This window comes from Aethalodelphis obliquidens, unplaced genomic scaffold, assembly GCF_003676395.1.
Source record: "Aethalodelphis obliquidens isolate GAN/ISIS:26980383/991018 unplaced genomic scaffold, ASM367639v1 scaffold13, whole genome shotgun sequence".
In the NCBI taxonomy this organism is placed as follows: Eukaryota; Metazoa; Chordata; class Mammalia; order Artiodactyla; family Delphinidae; genus Aethalodelphis; species Aethalodelphis obliquidens.
This window is the reverse complement of record NW_020837957.1, coordinates 4,752,647-4,775,117: the sequence shown is the minus strand read 5'-3', so window position 1 is coordinate 4,775,117 and position 22,471 is coordinate 4,752,647. Positions and strand designations below refer to the sequence as shown.

At 37.7% G+C, this 22,471-nt stretch overlaps 1 protein-coding gene across 1 annotated transcript in view; it reads right to left on the bottom strand.

The window, feature by feature from the left end:
- IL23R (interleukin 23 receptor) overlaps nt 1-22,471 on the bottom strand; it is a 55,683-nt gene that overhangs the window by 16,932 nt on the left and 16,280 nt on the right. Inside the window, exons 5-7 of the mRNA XM_027114021.1 lie at nt 16,449-16,609; nt 12,237-12,382; nt 6,508-6,664 (exon numbers count right to left, since the gene is read on the bottom strand). Coding sequence (XP_026969822.1) covers nt 6,508-6,664; nt 12,237-12,382; nt 16,449-16,609 — 464 coding nt within the window. The remainder of the gene's footprint in view (nt 1-6,507; nt 6,665-12,236; nt 12,383-16,448; nt 16,610-22,471) is intronic.

The window sequence follows — 22,471 nt, the reverse complement described above, 5'->3', positions numbered from 1 at the left end:
CAAGGGTCTTTATAAGAAGGAGGCAGGGGGGTCAGAGTCAGAGAAGGAGATTGGCAGATGCTATACTTCTGGCTTTGAAGATGAAAGATGAGGCTACAAGCCAAGAAATGCAGGCAGCCTCTAGAGTCTGGAAAGCACACTGAAACTCTCTCCTAGAGCTTCCGGAAGGAACACAGTCCTGCCGATTCCTTGGTTTTGGCCCAGTGATATTTATTTTGGATTTCTCACCTCCATAACTAATAGATAATACCTTTGTATTGTTTTAAGTTACTGAATTTATGGTAACATTTTACAGAAGCAATAGGAAACTAATACAGGAGATTATTACTTCCTCATGAAAAAGCATAATCTTTATTCTCTATTACCGGATTGCAAACCTCAGAGAAATTGTGAAACTCTTATGAATTGCTTTTTATTCTACGAAACCCTGGTGGTTTATTAGGGACAGGACCCAAAGATTAAATAAATCCAGATGAAGGGTCTAAAATGATTAGTATTTCAAGGAATATTGTGTATATGTTTAACCCAGTTTAGTAACCACAAATCTACAAATTTATAATCCATCTCAATATGAATGAATCAGAAATCTCTAGTTACAAGTAACAGAATTTTTGCAAGAGTACTTTCTGTGTGCCACTTCTAATTTGCATTATATTTAATACCACCTATATTTGGTTCCATTGATATAACGTTTGTTTTAGTGGCTAAAAAGCCACTAAAAGTCCTGGAAAATTAATGAGAATCTTTGAGTCACTGGTAATGCAACAACAAACAGTATTTTGTGAGAACAAAGTACGATGTGGTTTAATATCTTGCTTATACTTGCCTTCCTCTGGAGAATTGTCAAAAAAAAAAAAAGAATATGATTTCTCTGGGAAACTTTTCTACTGCGAGTTGCAATTCAAGCAAGTTAATTAGTCATTATGAAATGTGACTGCCCTTCCCTCAGGCTTCTGACTTGTCTTTAAAGGGATTAGAGAAGCCTCTGCCTTTTCTTCATTACAAAAGGATCTGTATTACAATGCAGAATTGAAAAAAAAAAAAACATTCTGCCTGGAAGACCTCTCCTCACATTGGTAGTAGGGAATTCATGTTCACATTTTCAGTGTTGGTTTTTTATGCTGACAAACCATCTTTTCCCCTTTGGGGCTCTTTCTGTACTGCTTAAAGACCCCAGAAATTTTTACAGCGACTATCCAGGTTGGTGGTCTAGAAGCTGCCATTTCAGCAGCCCCTGGAGGTTTTCAGAGCCTCTGCTGAAACCTCACACCCAGAGGCAGGGGAGGGTGTAGGCAGAGGGGGTAATGTGGGATGTGATGGTTTACTGGAGCCTAGGTCCTGCATCCCGTGCTTCTTGGGATCCTGGGCTGCCAAGAGACTTGGGGTGCCCAGTGACTGAGAAAGCGGTGGGCAGGAGGAAAAGGAATAGAGAGGGAACAGGACAGTACTAGAGAGAGTGGCCTGAGACTCTCATGTGCCCACCCTTTTCTGGCCCCCAGAACCACTCTTACCAAGGCAATGGCTTGGGCACTCTGTTCTCCTCCTTTCTGTCCACATTTCCTACCCACACCCTTCATGACACTTCTCCCTCTTAAAGGGTGTGTCCAACTTCCAGAACACTGGTTTTTACACTTCGCTGCAGAAGTATCACTTGACTAGAGGCTGAGGCATCTGTATTTTAAACTAGTACCAAGCATTTCTAATGTAGATGGTCCACAGACCCTGCTCTGAGAAGCATTGCTTTCAGGACATTTTCCTGAGCCAGGGCCAGCTGGAAAAACACACTATGCATTTCCCTGTGGTGCCTTGTCTTGGGCAAGGTCACCTTTCCCGTGTATACTTTGTCCTCATCTCAGACTGCACTATCCTATCCCAAGGTTTCCATTGTTTCATTCTCATCACTTTAACCCAAACGTGCTTCCACATCTTGTATTCATTGCCAAAGTAGAAATAGTTGGTAGCATCTTACAGTTCCCTCTTCTCTCATTCATTTGCATTTCATAGTAAGCATTACATTAAATGAAGTTATGTTGGCATATTAGCTAATGTGTAGAGGAGAATATGGTTAGGTGGCCCAGGGAAGGTTGACATGGGACCCTTCTAGGTCTCTTAGGAAGGAGACCAGTAGAGCTACAGGATGAGTGCTGGAATCCTACAGCCTGAGCTATGCCCTGGCCCTACCGTTTACCAGCTCTATAATGTTCAGGCAACTGCTTAACCTCCCTGAGCCTCATCTCTTCATCTGCACAGTTGGAGTAACAGTTTTATAGGGCTGCAGTGATGAGTAAACTCCTTATCACAGTGCCCAACACACGATAAGCATCCAGTAAATGTTAGCTATATTATTTATTATTCTGAAGTCACCTGGATTCAGTCACCGAATTAGCCTCTTGTTATTATACCAGTGTAGAAAAATGTGAGTCTCTAATCTAGAGAAATTTCTCCTATGTGATTGTTAAAGCCCAAGAGGAAGTAATCAACTAAGGTTGATTTTTTTTTTCTTTTTTAGTACAGGAGTCCCCCCTTATCCAACGTTCTGCTTTCCTTGGGTTGTTACCTTGGTCAGCTGGGCCCCAAAATATTAAATGGAAAATTCCAGAAATAAACAATTCTTAAGTTTTAAATTGCATACCATTCTGAGTAGTGTGATGAAATCTCACGTTGTCTAGCTCTGTCCCACCCCAGATGGGAATCATCCACGGATCTGGCCTGTTAGTCACTTAGTAGCTATCTTGGTTATCAGAACACCGTCTTGGTTATCATGGTGCTTGTGTTCAAGTGACCCATATTTTACGTAATAATGGGCCAAAGTACAAGTGCAGTGATGCTGGCAACTTGGATATGCCAAAGAGAAGCCATAAAGTGCTTCCTTTAAGTGAAAAGATGTAAGTTCTCAACTTATTAAGGAAGGAAAAATAATCCTATGCTGAGGTTGCTAACTTGTACGGTAAGAATGAATCTTCTATCCTTGAAATTGTGAAGAGGGAAAAAGAAATTTGTGCTAGTTTTGCTGTCATACCTGAAACTGTAAAAGTTACAGCTATAGAGTGTGATAAGTGCTTAGTTAAGATGCAAAAGGCATTAAATTTCCACAAGATATTTTGAAAGAGACTACGTTCACATAACTTTTACTATAGTATATTGTTATAGTTGTTCTATTTTATTACTAGCTATTGTTGTTAATCTCTTGCTGTGCCTAATTTAGAAATTAAACTTTATCATAAGTGTGTATGTACTGGAAAAAAAACATAACGTATATAACGTTCAATACTATCCGTGGTTTCAGGCATCCACTGGGGGGGTTGGAATATGTCTCCCAACTGTTAAGGAGGGACTACTGTGTAAGGCTTTGTTTTCCATTGAAGTCTAAATACTCTAAGGAAGGAAAAGATAATACGTCATTTAACCCTTATTATAATTGAGTTCCTTTGGTTTCTTTTGGAGACCAGGTTTTTAAAGACCAAGGAAAGGCGCTGTCCAGAGGGAAAGTGGTACAGAAGAATGCTAGGGGCCTGCAGGAAAAGCCGTACCTACTTCATGATTTGTCCTGCTGTGCCATCTGGGCGTAATTTTGGAAACACATTGTTTCAGGATGAATCAGTTTAGTGATACACATATGAGAATTTTAGAGAACAAAACCAGGAAATTCCTGCATGGAGGGTGAAGTATTGCCTGGGCTGTGTTTCTTCATAAATAAATAAACCTTAATGACTGGGAAAGTTTAGCCAAAAAAACCCCATTATTAAACAAGTTGGTTATGAAACAATTCAAACTTCAGTTGTGAGGTTTGATTCTTACTGCTTGATTTCTATATTTATAATGTTATATACTTTTTATTATACTTTTGTATTGACTGTCTTCTCTAGAATTAAGGGATCTTTGTCTCCTTTGCTCACTGAGGTTCTGCAAGTACCTAGCAAGTGTCTGGTGCATGGTAGAGGATACATGAATACTTCATGAACAACTTAAATGAATTACTGTCTTTTCATGGATACCTTTTTAAAAAGAAATTGATATTAAAGATTTACTGAAAAACAGTTTGGCAACTTGCATCAAACATCTTAAAATGTGCTTAACTCTTGATCCAAAAAGACCTAAAGACGTAAGGAGAGTTCATATACAAAGCTATTCAAAGAAGTTTATTGATAACGGAAAACATGCAATAACCTAGATATTGTTTAAATAGAGAAATGATTAAATTATACTACATCCATAAACTGGAATGCACCCATTAATAGGTTTTTAAATTCAACAAAGTAGATTAAGTAAGAAAATCAGGATATAAAACAGTACATATACCACAGCATCAACCATTTAAAAATATGTGCATAGGAAAAAACTAGTATTAAATCCATTAAAATGTAAACAACACTTATTTCTAGGTTGCATATTACAACAGACTTACATTGCTTTTACAAATAGATAAAAAGAGATAAATTTTTGAAAAGATTTAATACTAGCACTTTCCCTAACACACTTTCCCTGTTTCTTCTTTAATGTGTCTTAGACAGGAATTTGTACCAAGACAATAGTTTATGGTTCCTCTTAGCTAACATGTTAAACATGGATAGATGCAAGTTTTCAGGGATATTTCATTTTAACTGGCATTTTTGCCTCTTAAGTGGTTTTCTCCCCCTTAGGAAACAAAGACTTTACATTTAGAATTGTTGCGGGGTAGCTGATATTCCTGTTCCTTCTATGTGAGGTTTACGGCCTTTACTTTTAAAGGAGAACATTTGTGGTCCTATACAGTAGTCCCTTGGTATCTATGGGGGATTAGTTCCAGGACCGCCCCCCCCCCCACCGCGGATACAAAACTCCGAGGAAGCTCGAGTCCCTTAATTAAAATGGAGTAGTATGTTCCCATAACCTATGCACATCCTTCCGTATACTTTAAATCATCTCTAGATTATTTATAATGCCCAATACAATGTAAATGCTATGTAAATAGTTGTAAATACAATGTACATGCTATGGAAATAGTTGCTGGTGTGAGGCAAATTCAAGCTTTGCTTTTGGAACTTTCCAGGCTTTTTTTCCCCAAATATTTTCTATCTGTGGTTGGTTGAATCTGTGGATGTGGAACCCATGAATATGGAGAGCTGACTGTACTTAACCTGTAGGATATTTTAGTAAGCTGTTCCTCCACTTTGATGTATAGTTGACCCTTGAACAACACAGAGGTTGGGGTGCTGACCCTCCACACAGCCAAAAATCCCCGTATAATTTATAGTTGGCCTTCAGTATTCTTGGTTCCACTGCATCCCAGTTTTGCACCCGTGGATTCAACCAACCACAGACTGTGTAGTACTGTAGCATTTATTGACAAAAATCTGTGTATAAGTGAATCCGCAGAGTTCAAACCCATGTTGTTAAAGGGTCAACTGTAATTGGTTAAAGAAAGAAATTGATGAGATTACTGAGGGCTGGTGGTGAGTAAGAAAACTCGTGTTCTTTAACTGCTGTTAAAGCGAATCATGCTTGAAGCAAATCATGCTTCCGTTTCCTCATTTGTAAAATGATGCCAATTACACTCCAAATATGACTAATGTGAAGGTCAAACAAGCTTCTATATAGTGGTACGTTGTAAGTGGTAAGTAAATGTTAATTATCAATTTGAATAATCTTGCTAAACAATTTTAGGTTTCATTAAAATAGATTATCAACTAAATTCTGACTATTCTAAAATGGCATCTAAAGTCCTAAGAATTTTAACAATATCAACTTAAAACAGAATACCTTAAACTAAAAAATCACTTTAAAAAAAGAGAACTGATAACCTGTATTGTAAATGATTCCCTTAATAATGTGTTTCTGAGATTTTGGCAGTAGGGGGCACCAAAAGAACTTCTTAGCTTGTCTGGCTCTTGGCACCTTCTGCTTATTTGGTGTCCATCAATATTTATAATGTATGTCAAAGTGTTTTGAAAACATAAAACACAATTCCAAGATGTTGTATTATAGTAAGAATGATATTAACAATGCTGTGATTACAATTAAGTACTTCAGTTCTGAAAAAAAGTTTTAATCTAGTGTATAAGCTACCTACAGTAGGGAGACATCTTCAGGATAATGGGGCCACTATGGAGTATTATGAAAATTACTATAGATTTATTTTATTATTTGCTTACAATTGAGTCTATTTGGCTAAGATTTTATTGAACGATGTGTAAATGACTAGAAAATTAAACGAATAATATTAAGAGCAGGAAAATACCTAAAGATAATAGCTCAGCTAGATTTTATTGAGAAGAGAATTACGTAATCCCATGCCTACTAAACAAGCACCCCCAGGTGGTTTTTATGCTCTGAAATGTTTGAGAACCATTACATAAATTGTAGTCAGCCTTAACAAAATCAAAGGAAAATGACAATTTAAATGTTATCACCTGCCCTAGAATAGTTTTGTCGATTTTGATAGAAATTAAGGAGAAACAAATATATACTTAGAAAAGAGACAGAAGTCAAAAGAGAAGCCTAAGAGATTAAATATATAAATACACTCACCTATTTCAGGAGTTTTATGAAAAAAGGGTGAACTCCAGGGCTGCCAGTACCTTTTAGCTTTTTCTTGACATCTTACTTGAAATACGTACTTAGTGTTTGGCTGCAAGTAGAATTCTGACTGTTGCGCGTATGTAAAATTGGTGTCAAATTCTTTAACCTAAAATGGATGAATAACCATAGTGAAATACCATAAAGATATGATGCACCGTGCTTTTAAAACAATTATTCCATTTAGCAGAAATGTATGGGACACTTATTTTGTTCCAGGACCCTGGGAAAACAGAGAGGAATAGGCTACTTTGTATAAAAGATGGCCAAAGATAATCAAATACGTGTTATTTAACCTTAAAAGTGAAATACATGTTGCTTAGTGTTTGACAACTCTTTCAAGCTTTTAAATATCAAGAAATTCCAAAATGTAATATAGTTTTAATTTTGGAACAGCTGATTTTAATAGGGTGGGAGAAAGGGGGACATAATAGCAATTGTTTGAATTCAGTCTTCCCTCCTCTCTCTCTCTCTCTTTCTCTGCAGTTGCATATTTAGATCAATAATTCTTCCTGAATGATGAAATAATTTCACTTGTGAATGATGACTTTTGGAAAAAATTACCTACAAACTAAGCTGTTAAATTGGTCCTTATTGCAGATCTATGCATTCTACAAGGATATATATATCCTTTCTCATATATATATATGAGAAAACAAAACAAAACATTTAAGACTGTTGAAACGTGAAAATCCAATGGAAGATAAGCAAGAAAATAGCTGAGGGATAAACTTAAAAATCATTTTTCTGGGACTACAACCTGCTATAAAATATAATGAAAAAGGACCCCCAGACAAGCTGGTTCAGATGGGAGAGAAAAACCAAGGCATTTACGCAGCACCTTAGTGTGTCGTAATAGTGGATCTACTGAAAAAAGTGAAGCACAATTGAAACGTAAACATAAAAAACGTCTAGGGCTTCCCTGGTGGCGCAGTGGTTGAGAGTCCGCCTGCCAATGCAGAGGACACGGGTTCGTGCCCCGGTCCGGGAAGATCCCACATGCCGCGGAGTGGCTGGGCCCGTGAGCCATGGCCGCTGAGCCTGCGCGTCCAGAGCCTGTGCTCCACAATGGGAGAGGCCACAACAGTGAGAGGCCCGCGTACCGCAAAAAAAAAAAAAAAAAATGTCTAGAAATGCATTTATTCAGCAACTGGGAGAGAACAGTCACCATGAAAGAGAAAGTTAAAACTATCACGATTAAAACACACACACACAACAAGGTATACACGTCATTTAGAGATTCTAATGTTAAAACCCAGTCTTAACATAAATCTTTAAAACTTGCAATGCATTGAAAATGTAAAAATCATAAACATATCTGTTTTGGGATATCACGTTTCCTGAAAGATATCATTCAGAGTTTCCGTAAGCCACATTTCTACCCACGGCCCTTGAAATTTTCTGCTCTTCTAAATATGACTGAAGGCCCCTAGAGGCTACTGGGATCCAGGAGAAATTTTTTTTTTTAACATCTTTATTGGAGTATAATTGCTTTACAATGGTGTGTTAGTTTCTGCTTTATAACAAAGTCAATCAGTTATACATATACATATGTTCCCATATCTCTTCCCTCTTGCATCTCCCTCCCTCCCACCCTCCCTATCCAACCCCTCTAGGTGGTCACAGAGCACCGAGCTGATCTCCTGTGCCAGGAGAGTTTTTATTAGTGCCAGAAGTTTGACTTCCATATGCACCCTGCTTCATATGAGCTTCTTTTGGAGGGGAGTTGCTGTTCTCCAATATGTCTCTTGCCATTATGTTTATAGATAAGTCCTCTAAGAAGAGAAATACCCTAAAGTACAGCCAGAGTTCTAAAATAGAAAGAAGAATTTTATGGAACTGTTAACAGTTGCTTCTACTAAGAGGCCAACCAGGTGCCTGCTTAGGGCCTTGCAAGCTGAAGATGGTACCTTCAAAATGATACTTTCAGAGGCTACAATAGTCATTGAGAGAGCTGGACCTAACTGTGTTCCTATGCAGAGGGTATGACCTCAAGGGCCAGAAATATAACTTTATTTTTATAGCAGCTGCTTTCTTTTTAGAGCCTCAATTCTGAAGGCGTGAGGCCTGGAAACTTAATCTCCATCATTTTGAGGTACATCTTTTCTTAGGGTTACACCTAAATTTCTGGGAGCATCCTTGGGTGAAGGGGAGAATCTCAACCTATTCAGAGTTCTATAATCCCAACTTCCTCTGACTTCCAACCTGGGGCATGGCCCAGATGAGGGGTCCTGCTCAGTAACCACCCAAGTCTAAACTCTTTTTGTTCTTCCCCCTTACCAACCTCTTCCCCTCACCCATTTCCCCTCTCTCTGCTCAGAAATCTTTATCTAGTCTTTGATGTGAGAGGGAAGGGGGATGGGGATTGAGAGAGCCAGTCATGACTAATCACATTTTCTTACAAGTCTTCTGTCCTATACTAGCATTTATACTTTTGAAATGCAAAGGCCAAGGATTTGAACCTTGGCTATCTGCCTGCTGTTCTATTAGCCATTCCAGGAAAAAAGTGAATGCTTGGTTTTGTGCAGCCCATGAGCTAAGAAGAGTTTTTACATTTTTTATATTGTTGAAAGAAAATCCAAAGAAGACTATTTCAATGATGCATGGAAATGATATAAAATTCAAATTTCAGTGTCCAAAAGTAAAATTTTACTGGAACACAACAATGTCCATTCATTTACATATTGCCTATGGCTACTTTTATGCTACAAATGCAGAGTTGAATAGTTGGGACAGAGATCTTATGGCCTGCAAAGCCTAAATTGTTTACTATTTGGCCCTTGAATAAAAAGTTTGCCAATACCCTGGTCTAGCTTAATCAGAGACTCGAGTCAATGTTAATCCATTCAGTTGAACTTCTAGTCAGGATTTCCCTACTTTACTATCACCGCTGTTGGCACCATTAAAGGCAAATAATAATAATACTAATAGCTAATGTGTCAAAATATTATCTGTGTGAACCAGACATTATAAATATCAATGGAAATACAAAAATGCTTATGGAACAGTCCTGTCTTCCAGGGACTCATAGTTAAAGGATGGGAAAATACACGTGTAAAATGGTAAATACAAACAACATGGTAAATGTTCCTGAGATAAGGTACACGGAAGTGGGCAAGGATGCCAGGGAGGTAGGGAGACAGTCCGTGAAGATAACCAACAAGTAGGTATTCTCCCCATGGTGTCAGCCTTGAAGGTTCACCTGAAGGACTGGCTGATACCTCGTAACTTATATGCAGCTTAGCTAAAAACAGCTGAAAACACCCTCAATGCACTGATTTTGATTTTCAGGTGGGCATCCTTGGCTCGACCACACCTGCTGCATGGCTCTCCTGGAGGTTAAGATGAAGAGGCAGTAACAGCCAGCATTTACTGAACATTAACTCTATTCCAGGCTCTGGACTAGCTTCTTCCATCATTTGATCATCCCCCAAACCATATGAGGTAGGTGCTTATCTTATCCCTCTTTTAGGTGTGGTAATAATGAGGCCCAGAGAAGCTAGGGAACTTGGCCAAGGCTGCACAACCAGAAAGTGGTAGAGCCAGGCTTTGAACTCCAGAGCCTATGTGCTTAGCCACAAGGCTTTGTGCATAGCTGTCTGCCACTTTGAAGTGAAGAGCTTCCTTCCATCAGTTATCTGATGCAGGCAGAGCTGAGGTGGAAGAACAAATCGGTAGTCCTTTGTGTCTGCCCACTCTTCATGACTCTCGCTTCCTGTCTCCTTACAAGGAGGTAAAGACAACATTTTATGCATGATCCAGATAAAACTGATGGGTAACAAATGTAAAAAACAAAGCATCATTCTGGCTGTTACCAACTGGACTTGGGTCATCTGTGTGAGTAATTACATTTGGAGGAATCATGGTAAAAGGGATAGGATACACATATTGAATTGAAACTGGTTCCTTCATTTTCCCAACATTTTGGGGGTGCCCAAAGTGATGTACGGTCTGTAAGAGGCATTAAGTTACTAACTCTGTAAGCTTGGAGAACCTGGCTTAAGCTCTTTTCAAGCCCTGTGTCCTCATTTCGATGATGGAGCTGATACTACCTATCATAAAAGATTGTGATGAAGATGAAACGAGGTAGCAAATATTCTTTCAGCTCCTCCATTTGCCTGCTTCTGATAAAGAGAAGGTTTTGAAAAGGGAACTCGGATTTACCTCTGAGTTAACCAAGTCTCACAGTGGCATATGTAGCACCACCAAGGGGAGCAGAGAACAAGAATTTCAACAAGAAAACAGTTGGTTTCTGAAAATCTATTCAGGCATACTGATACTGTAACTCCTTTCTATTTTCTAAACATTCTTATAGCTTATTATGCCAAATAAAGAAATTTCGTCTTCTCAGTATCATCCTATGACCCTGACACTACCCAGGTGTCTTATTAGAGTAAAGCCTTATCCACTCAGAATCTAGGATGAGAGTTTCATTTGGGTTGTTTTCAAATTTACCTAAATTCCACATATGCAAAAGATTGGCTGTGAAGTTTTTAATCTTGCTCGTCCTAGGCTTCAAGCATGGGGTTGCTGTGCACACAAGTGCTGCAGTTATTTAGTCAACGAGTCCAGCAGGCTCTTCATTTGGTTACTGACCAAATGTTGCAGAACATGGACTTACATCCAAGTGTAATCTAAACAACTAAAAGATCGCATTTCTCATGTACATTAACAAGGGTAAATAAACAACTTGGCATCCGGGATTTCTTTTTAAAGAGCAGTCTTTAGAGTATGTCATGAAATCAGTATAGTTTTACCCTCATTTTCTTGACACTCTTTAAACATATTGTTCTACAGCAAAGCCAATATCGTTCATGTTCAGAATGATGAAAACTTTGGAGCCATGTTAATCACCAGAGAATAAATACATATCATTTCACTTAACTCTCTGAAAACTGGTAAATTCATACGTGACACATAACTATTAATTAAGCAAAGCCATAAACTCCATTCCTTAATTATTTTGACTAAATGCCAGTTTATTGTACTTAAAAATAATAAAATGGCATTTGTTTTCAAATACACTAAAATTGGTACTTTTTCTTCAGCCAGGCTAGTGTTACCCTGTAGTTCAAATTAGTGAGTTTTTATTATAATGTTCACAGGTGCTGTCATGTGATGCGATTTTATTAATGAACCTTGTACCTATGCCTCTCCTAAGACGCTTACTAACTTACCATTGGTATTTAAGGGTGATTAGTTTGCCTAGACATTCACTTTTTACCTTATGCTCATCTAAGACTAATATAGTAACAAATTTTACATTTTGGATTGCACATTTTTCATTTAAAAAGAGACACCCATAAATCTGAAGTTCTTTGAACAGATTTTATTTCCCTGGGTGGCTGTTAAATTTCAACATAGAATACTTACATTTTATATTCATAATCACTGATATAAATTTCACCCTAAGAGACCGTGAATTACAAGGAGCTAAAGAGATGAATCCGTCCTAGTTGGAATTTGTCTGTTTAGCAGTTTACAAAAGGCAAGAGACCTTTTCAGGAAACACCTCTCTATTTGGAAGCATCATTCTTAAAAGTAGAGTGGTTTGAATATTACATGAACAGTCAGATAAAAACATGTAAAATAGATCATTATACATCCACTGTGGTCACTGACTATTGGCTGGCTTTTCTTTCACTCACTTACATGCAAAAGAATAGTGAAAGTGAGCTTACGTTCCAAGTTTGGTTTGTTGTCGCCTTGTATCTCATTTCACAGGAAACCTTTTCAATTGATGTTTGACTATTCCAGTGGATTATGGTTTTGGGCACTGTAGTATTTATATCCTCAGTCCTGGAAATAATGGATGCAGAAGGTATCACTAAAGAAAAACAAAAACAGAAATCCAGCAGCTTAAAACTTGCCTAGGGAGAAATCAATATTTTTTCATCAATATTTAGAATGTTAAAACTCAAAGTACCAAAAAAAAAAAAATCTCATGATCTAATTAACATGAAACTTTTCTTGTTTTCTAATCTATTATGTAGGAGAAAACTGCTGTTCTTAAGTAAAATTCTGTTCCACCCATTCTCCATTTCTGTTAAATGGAGCTCTGTCTTGTCCTTCCCCACCTCATACTCACTCCCCTGTATTCTGAACTAATGAAATTCTGAAGCCTGGCCTATTAACAAAAGAATGTAAAAAGGAGGTAAAGAAGATATCTCTTCTTTCCTGCATCTGTTTAGGGAGAAATGATGTTTTGCATCCTAAATTTAGTTCAGAGAATCTAATTTGGTAAGATGTAAAATCAAGATCGTTCACAATAATATTTTTATTCTCTTGTGTCATAGGGAAACTTGTATGAATATTTTTATTGCTAACTCTTGTTATCTATTAAAATAAATCTGTACTTGAAAGTATGATTTGAACAAGGAGTCTCACAAGACTCTTAGACTTTACAAATTATTGCTGTGTTCTGTGATTATGATTTTCAAAAGGAAACTGACATTCTGATTGGTTATCTTACTAGTTATTTTTTGTAGTAGGTGTAATGGTGTAACTGGAAGCTCTGTATTTCTAAACTGTGTAAATTCTTGCAAATTTATTCTGTCTGAACAGAATAAAATCATGGGCATTTCCCATTTCTCCTATATGCATAGTAGAACAGTGAAAACCTATAACTTTGTTAGATGTATTACTTAACAAAGAACTCAAGAACCTGTATGTGTGTTTTTAGAGGCCATTATTACAGCTTAATATTCTCTATGACTTAGTTTCCTTTTTGTTTATTCTAAGTTTATAAAGTATTCTTTGGGAAATTTGTTTTATTTTCAGTGAATAATATTATCTAAAATTATGTGCACAGATATATGATTTGTAGAAAAATATAAAAATTAAAGATTTGCTTTCTAGTAGCACTGACCTAAAATAAAATCCTTGGGCTAAACCCAGTATAGAACATAAGTAGTAGTAGCAGGATTAATCTAATTAAAGAGCTTACCATACTGAAGTTTTATCATCTGAATTCCATAGGTGGTTTCCTTTTGCTAGTTTAAGCTTCTTGTAATGAGAATCAGAATTCAGAGATTTCTAGAGTCAGGGAAGTGGATCTCCGGGGCTCTGAAACCACTTGGGACCATTTAAGCACCCTCAAGGCTACAAATTACCTACCCCCTCCTGTCTCCCACCTCTGAGTGTGACCTGCCACAGACGTAACAGCACAAGCATTCCGAGACCCTTTTGCAGAAAGAGATATTCTGGGGAGGAAGCAAAAGTCTGCTTAGTCCTATGAGAAACGTAAGTTGAGTTTAAGATAGAGTCTTAGCACAGAGCAGATCGGTGCAATAGAGATCTGACGGTTTAGGTTTGAATGAGCTTATATTTTTCAAATAAAAACATGTTATGTAATATGTACTTGAACATTAGTTTGTTACAGAAGACTCAGAATGTTGAATTTTTGCTCTTATTGCTTTGGTTTCATACATTCCCATTAGATCTTACATTTTTTAAAAAAACCGTCAATTCCATCGTAGATGCCATATCTTTAGTTTCCACTTATATTGAAATAAAGAACCATATTGTAGTTCTTTGGTGTCTTTCGAACAGCATGTATTTACTTATAATTATTCAGTGGGGAGAACTAATGTTCAAGATGGCAGCCGGAAGGCACTGCATTTTCCATATTGAAACTTATTTCTCTATAAGAGAAGTTTAAGCATTCCTCTCACATGTCATTTTGGCAGTGTTACTGCACTCTTAATTCAGCCCTGCCTTTCAGCATATCTTCCTAACTTAATTAAAGACCAATCCCATAGCCGTTATGTGGAAATTGCTCCCAGGAGAGTTCCCTGTCTTCAGTTTCATAGAACAGTTCATATATCTAACTTGCAATGTCTCATTCTTAAAGGGCCACAAATGAATATAGTTCATCCGTTAATAACCTAGGGGCTCTGTTGGGAGTAGCCTCCTACACTGTCAACCTGTGCTTTTCAACCTGAGTTTCTAAGAGTGCATTTTGGGATACTGAGAAAGGAGGAAGAGAAGGAGGTGGAGTAACTCTAAACAAGAGGCTCCCTGGTTCAGTGTGAAAAGCAGATTTGGAGGTGACAGCCAGATGAGATTTTCCCTTTATGGGAGGTGGGGTGCTGGTTAACTACAGCAAGTCGGCAAGTCTGAGATGACATCTGGCTCTCCTCCTTCCTAGCTATGTGCTTTGAGCAAATTATTTTATCTCTTTCTTCGTCTGTAAAATGGGCACCATTTACCATGCATGATTGTTTTCAGAATTAAATGTGATTTGCATGTTAATTGTCTGGAACACTATAGGTGTTCAATAAACGGATGCAATGACACTAAGATCATAATAAGATAACAATGGTAATAATAGCAGTAAGACTAATAGTAATAATCTAGTTCCTAAAAATGATACTGCCAAAATGATACTGAACACAATAGCCTTTAAACATCATTAATCCATTGAGGGGAACCTGTTTTAAGATAAGGGCATGTTATGGCTATATCCTACCTCAAAATGTAAACTTACAAAAATGTGGAGAACTATAAGTCCAAGAATATACAGTACAATGGAGTTACTATTCACCACCATAGTCAGCAGTGTTTGTTTTCAAAGCCAATATTCATAGCATAAGGACAGATTTTTAGACCAATCTTATTAGTTGAGATAGTTCAGTTTAGTTGAGACGTTGAGATATTAGTTCCAATAAAAGACCCCAGTAGTCCCCAAAGGATACCCGTGTTGTGCCCCAAGAGGTGTCACATCCCCTAGAACATTAATCAGCAGGAAAGTTGTCAGACACATTGCAGTGTGCTTTAAATAAAGACTGAGGATAGGAGTTGAGGATACTAGAACTAGAGGCTTCCTAGCTCTGCAAACTCAACTTCTAATGCCACCTAGCCTTGGTTTCCTCATGTGTAAATTATAATCTCTTCTACAGAATAGGACTGTTGTGAGGGTTAAATAAGATAATGTATGTAAAAGCAGTTAGCACTGAAGAAAGTGTGCCATAAATGTTAGCTACTGAAATCATCTTTAATAACAAAAACAGGAATAATTGGCACTAGAATCTCCAGAGAGAAGGTGATTCACACTTGGTGCTCTTTGGCTGTACTCTGGCTTTAGGACTACGATATAGTTGTAAAAGGCTCAAGGGCAATCACTTTTTGGAAGTTATCTTAAGGAAAAAAACAACTACTATGCAAAAATTCAGCCAAAAGGTTGTCCATGGCAGTGCAGTTTATGATGGTGAAAAATTGAGAACAATAATAAGGGACTAATTAAAGATATTAATTAAAAAAAGATTATAGATTAAATTAATAGAAATATATATTCTATATTGTTATTTTTTTAAAGGCAAGTTCTAAAATACCTGAAGCAAAAAATGTTAACTTTTGTTGAATCTGGCTGGTGTACATAGAGATGTCTACATAATTCTCCACAATTTTCTGTTTTTTGTAGAACTTTTCAAACAAAATCAAACAAAAACATAACTTCCAAAATAGCATATACAGTAGAATGCTTTAGTATGCTGTACTTCTCACAACATAAGACTCATCACACTTTATTATAATCCTTATTTCTTTCCCTCTTCCCTGGTAGATTGCAAGATGTTTAGGACAGGAAGTATCTTCCTTGTCTATCTCATTCTCCCTAGCCCTTAGAACAATGGTTAAACATAAGAAGTTCTCAGTAAATATTGTGAAAAGACATACCTCATGTAGAAATAAGACTGGAAGAATATACAACACAATGGCAGCCTTACTTATCTTTGGCTTGTCTCAGGCAGTGACTTATGGGTAATTCTTTTTGTCTGTATCATGATCTTCAGGAACTTTAGGGAAACTCTTTTCAAATCTCAACTTCATTTGATTAGGTCAGAACAAATTAGTTGTTTATTCGTAAAGCCATTACAGAATTTCTTTTTCTTTACCTATGTCGTCCAGGTGAATTTGCACTTGTTTTGACTTCTCCGTGCCCAGTACATTTGAAGCTTGGACCCAAACCAAATACTTCTTGCCACCTTGCAATGAATCAGTGGAGATGTTAACATAACTTGAAGTGAGATACTCTTGCTCTTCTTCTGTCTCTAAACTTAAAAAAAAGATTATGATCACCAGTTATGTTGGTTTGAATTAATTATTCCTCAATTTTTTTGATGCTATCTTTTTAGCTAGCTTTCAGAAGGCAACCTTTTACTTAAAAATGAATCAGAATTGGTTTCACTTTTAGAATTTTTTAAAACAAAGTCAAGACCATCCAGGGCCACAGTATGACTTTCATGGGCCCTAAGCACTTTTGCCTTCATAGACCCCTTCTCCCATTAACATAAAAAAGTTTATATGTGTGTAGGTATGTTTATGTTTATATATATATATATATATATATACACACACACACACACACACACACATATTCATATAGATTATGTTTCACAACTGCTGATATAAAAGCAACTATATTAATATCACATATTAAACCATTTTCTTTGACCTAATGGTTCATTTTTTCCTGTGATTTTAAATGCAATTAAACATCCTGTAGACTCCTGAAAGTATGGCTAGCCCTGGGTACTATGCCTACTGTACCTCTTTGGGAAGGGCAGCTGTGGACATGGCTTGAATTAAATGAGCTCCCTCTGAGAAGGAGCATTGCACAGGGGTTCCATGCAAGGGCTTTGTAATAAGGAATGCTAACTTCATGGTAAATAAGTATTCAAATGTGAAAATAAGAGAATGGCAACTATGTGTAAGTAGTAAGTAGGGCATCTTTGAATATTTTCCAGTTAGAGAAAACCACATACATGTTGTTAATTGGTTTGTGGCTAATTCTTTTATCACACGTATTGAGACCACAAGTCAAAATGGAAATGTATTCTCAAACCGACATTAACCATAGTTACTAGGCAATTTAATTCTTCTTTTAAAGTCTACCCCTCATATCAGCACCTAGACCACAAAGCACTATTTTAGATGAAGAATCTAATTGTAATGACTGACTATATACTTTAGGACAATTTTTGCATACAACTGTATGTTACAAAGTTTTTTTCTGTTTGTTTCTTTTCTTTTTTTTTTTTTTTGCGGTCCGCAGGCCTCTCACTGCTGTGGCCTCTCCCTTTGCGGAGCACAGGCTCTGGATGCGCAGGCTCAGCGGCCATGGCTCATGGGCCCAGCCTCTCCGCAGAACGTGGGATCCTCTCGGACCGGGGCATGAACCCGTGTCCCCTGCATCGGCAGGAGGACTCTCAACCACTGCGCCACCAGGGAAGCCCTGTTACAAAGTTTTTTAAATTTCTTACTTCTATTTCTTTTTTTCTTGTGCTAACTAATACATAACAGATTATTTGTTGAAGGAGTCAGCATGATTTATATTTTTCTGAAGTTTCCATTGCACCTAATCCTAGTTGTAGTTAATAGATTTTTAATAAACACTGCTGATTTGTGGTGATAATGGTGAACAGTACTTTTTAATTTAATCATTCATTCAAAAAATATTTAACACCCACTATGTTCCAAGCGCTACTTTAGTCACTGGGGCTACCACAGTGAACAAAGCAGGTAAAGTCCCAACCTTTGTGGAGCACACATTCTGGTGGAAACAAATGCATATATAATATGTCTTGTGGTGATAAACATTCAGAAGAGAAAAGAAGGAGGTTAGGAAATGCTAGGAGTAGATGTGGGTTTTTTTTTTTTTTTTTTTTTTTTTTTTTTTTTTTTTTTTAGGGAGATTGGGAAGATCTGAGCATCTGAGAAGGTAACACTAGAGCAGTAAAGAATCAGGTCTTGTGGCTCTTTGGAGCATTCTAGGTGATATGCAAAGGCCCTGAGGCAGGACCTTGCCTGTCCTGTTCAAGAACAGTAAGGAGGTCATTGAGGCTTGGTAGACTGAGGGATGGAAAGGGATGAGATGATATCAGAGAGTCCTAGAGGAGTGGGAGATTTAGAAGGCATTGTAAGGTCACATAAGGCCATGGAAGGACTGCCTTTGATCTCTGAGTGAAATGGGAGATTTTGAGCAGAGGAGTGACATCTGATGTGCATGTGAAAAGGATTACTCTGACTACTTGTGCATAATAGACTGTGTAGCAGGGCAAAGGTGAAGGGTAGAGCACCAGTTTACTAATGCAGGTGAGAGATGATATGGCTTGGATCAGGCAGTGAGAAGTCAGTTTTTTAAAGACAGATCCAGTAGGTTTTGCTGATCAGTTGAATGAGGGGGCATGTTAGAGAGGAATCCAGGAGGACTCCAATGATTTTAACCTGAATACTGCAAAGGATGGTGTTACCACTTACTGAGATAGGGAATGCGAGTCTGGGGAAAGGAAACTGGGTATTTGGTTTTGAAAGTGTTAGCTTGAAAATACATTTTGGACATCTAAGAGGAAATACTGAGTAAGATGTTAGATAAATGATGGCTGCATTGCAGGAGAGATATCTAGACTGGAGATATAGATTAGGGAGTTTTACACCATAAATTTGGGTGAGATCTTTTAGGTAATGAATGTAGATAGAGATAATAAGAGGTCCTAGGATAGAGCTCTGGGTCACCATTACTTTACTGGAATAAAGGGGAACTGGCAAAAGAGACTGAGAAAAAGCATCCAGGAAGGTAGGAGGAGAACCAAAATGGAGTGCTGTCCTGGAAGCCAAAAGAAGGAAGTAAAAAGCTAAGTTAAATGTTCCTGATGGTAAATCCTCCTGATAAGGAGGGTGGGGACTGAGAATAAACCATTGCATCTGGCAATGGGGAAGTCATTAGTGACACTGCTAAGACCTGGAGGTGAAGGGCAAAAACTTGACTAGATTAAAGAGACGATGAAAAGAGAGGAAGTAGAGGCAGAAAGTACAAACAACTCTTTTGAGGAGTTTGCCATAGAAGGAGCAGAGAAATAGATTAGTGGAAGGCAAGGACCAAGGGAGGGTTGTATTTTCAAGAGAGCAGATGCTACAGCATCTTTGAAAGCTGATGAGGAGATCCAGTAAAGATAGAAAAGGCGATGATACAGAAGAAAGGAGTATTGTTGGAGCGATGTCCTCTAGTAGGCAGGCAGGGTAAGATCTAGTACACAGTGGAGAGCTGGCATCAGGGCAATGGTAGTTCATCCACAGTACTAGAAGGGAAGACCAAGTATGTGGGTACAGATGTCAGTGTGTCAGCAGATGAGGGAGGCTGTGGTATTTCTCATTACTCCTATTTTCTCAGTGAAATAGAAAGCAGGTCATCAATAGAGTGAGGAAGGGGAGAAGATGTTAGAGACCAGAGATGAAAGAAAGAGTAATGAAATAATTACCCGGTTAGTGGGGGAGTGACTTGACCAGTGAAGTGTAGTAGGACTACTGGGTGGCTACCTGGGTCCAGGTGAGGTGAGTGGTCATGAATATAAAGTAATATCAGTCAGTAAGTTTGTGTTTGTCCCCAGCCACAATTAGCTCTCCAAGCACTGGTGCAGAATTGGTGAGGAGATGGATTTTAACATATGAACTGGTTATTGAACTCAGTAGAAATATAACATCACAGCCTCAAATATATTTGGAATTATATCTAAGAACTCTGGTTATAATGAATATGCATATGGAGAGGAAGATGTGGCAAAAACAAGCAGGCCTTATGAACTGGAAGAGTAGGCAGTTGTTTTTAGGGGTCTCATTAAAACTAAAAGACCCTGGGCTTCCCTGGTGGCGCAGTGGTTAAGAATCTGCCTGCCAATGCAGGGAACACGGGTTCGAGCCCTGGTCTGGGAAGATCCCACATGTCGCGGAGCAACTAGGAATGTGAGCCACAACTACTGAGCCTGCACGTCTGGAGCCTGTGCTCCGGAACGGGAGAGGCCACGACTGTAAGAGGCCCGCGCACCACAATGAAGAGTGGCCCCCGCTCGCCACAGCTGGAGAAAGCCCTCGCACAGAAACGAAGACCCAATACAGCCAAAAGATAAATAAATAAATAAATAAATAAATAAATAAATAAATAAAAAGTGGAAGTGTAGCAGTTACATAATAAGAATAATACAATATCTAAAACAAAAAACCAAAAACAAAAAATTAAAAGACCCTATTGGTCTTTCATAGTACCTGAAAATTCTACCATTGGTGCTGTTCTAAACAGTTTATAAACTTGTCATGCACCGACATGTTGCGTATTTTAAAAATTTTTCTAGCATTTAACATAGTTCCAAGAAGACATGAAATACTAAATAAATATTTGTTAAATTGACTTGAATAAAATAGAATGAAGGGCCATCATGCACTTATTTTCATTCAACAAGTTATTTATTTTCATTCAACAAGGTACTGTGCCAGACATTGCAAGAGTATCCAAGGTAAAGAAAGAACGTATTTACATGAAGCTGTTGAGCGTAATGGGACAACAGTAAGTAGATATTTATTAGCAGAGATTCATTTCTTTTCTTCTATCACCACCCACTGGTACATAGCAAAATACAAAGGGGTTGAGGAGTGTATGTGAATGGACATGCAGCTGTGCTGGTGGGGTCACCACAAAGGTTCTGGGGAGAAGGAAGACTCTTGAAGCAACACAGACACAATTCCTCTACTTTACAACTTCAATCCAACACCAGACGGAGGCCCTGATGGCCCCTATGCTGCCATAGAGGGAATGCCATCTTTCTGCCACTGTGGAAACAAGTGGGTGGGCTGAGGTGAAATGCCTCTCTCTATATGTGATTTTACTGGAAAACAGAACCACATGAGTTGGAAGTGAAACCTTGCAAATGCTGATCTCTACCTATCTGCCCAAGTGGAAAATACCCTGAGAACCCAGGATCTAGAAAAGGCTTTTTAAATCTGATACCACTTCAACCACAAAATTCATTATAACTCACCTTTTTCCTAGGGGGAAAGGCCTTCTTAACCATAAGTTAGAAAAACGGATTTCTCTAATTTTTCTCAACTCGTGGGTGCATTTTTAATTAATTGTAAGACAAACAGATGTTTATTTTCTTTTCCAATTTGTCTGTGCTTATAGGAGCTCATTCTTTGAATTTGCTAGAGGAGAACATTTGTTTTTATGGTAACCCTTCACATCTTTTATGATAACCTATGATGAAGTTTTTAAAAAAATGATAAAATTCCATTAATCTGGACTCAATCAAGTCAGAATTTGGGTTAGGTTTGCCTGAGTTTGGCTATAATTTGCTCTTGGTTTCAGAAAAGATAGTAAGAAAAGTTTTTTTAATATATAGGACCTTGTAGTATTATTAGTTAACTAGATTGTGAAGGGAGGATGCAGAAAATGTTTATTTCTAGTTATCAGAATAATCACTCAACGAGTGTTTATTGAGCGCTTACTATGCGCCAGGCCTCATCCTGGGCTCAAGCAATATAGCAATGAACAAAACAAACAAAAATTCTTGCCCACGTTGGGTTCACATTTCTAGTTTGAATAAATGAGTGACTTTACTACTGACATATGTACAACAGTTAGAAAATTAGTCTTATTAGAGCACATTTAACAATCTTTCTAGACAGTCATCTGTCCAAAATTACTGTTACTTGAAAATAATGTAAATAAAGTTATTGTTTATAATATCCTGTAAGTGATCATTTTTTATGGCTTTACATTAATCTTGTCTCCCAAATCAGTCAGGTTTTGATTTTGGAACAAATCAAACAAGTCTAGAGAGCCAGCCTTGAGTTTCACCCTAATGTTCTAATATTCTAACATCACCTTTTTGTCAGTTTCTAAGCATTTTCTATTTGTGAGCCTTTTCTTATAATTAGCTTTCTTGTAAGTTTTATAACACTCAGTATGGTATTACTTATACTCATTTCTCAGGAGGCTGAGGCTTAGCAAAGCTAAACAAATTTACCAAGATCCCTCAGCTAGCAATTGTGGCAGATACTATTAGATGACAGTACTGAACTCCACCCATAACACCCCTCTCTGAGGTTGCCATCCTGACAGAGTAGACATGTAACTCAACTCTGGCCA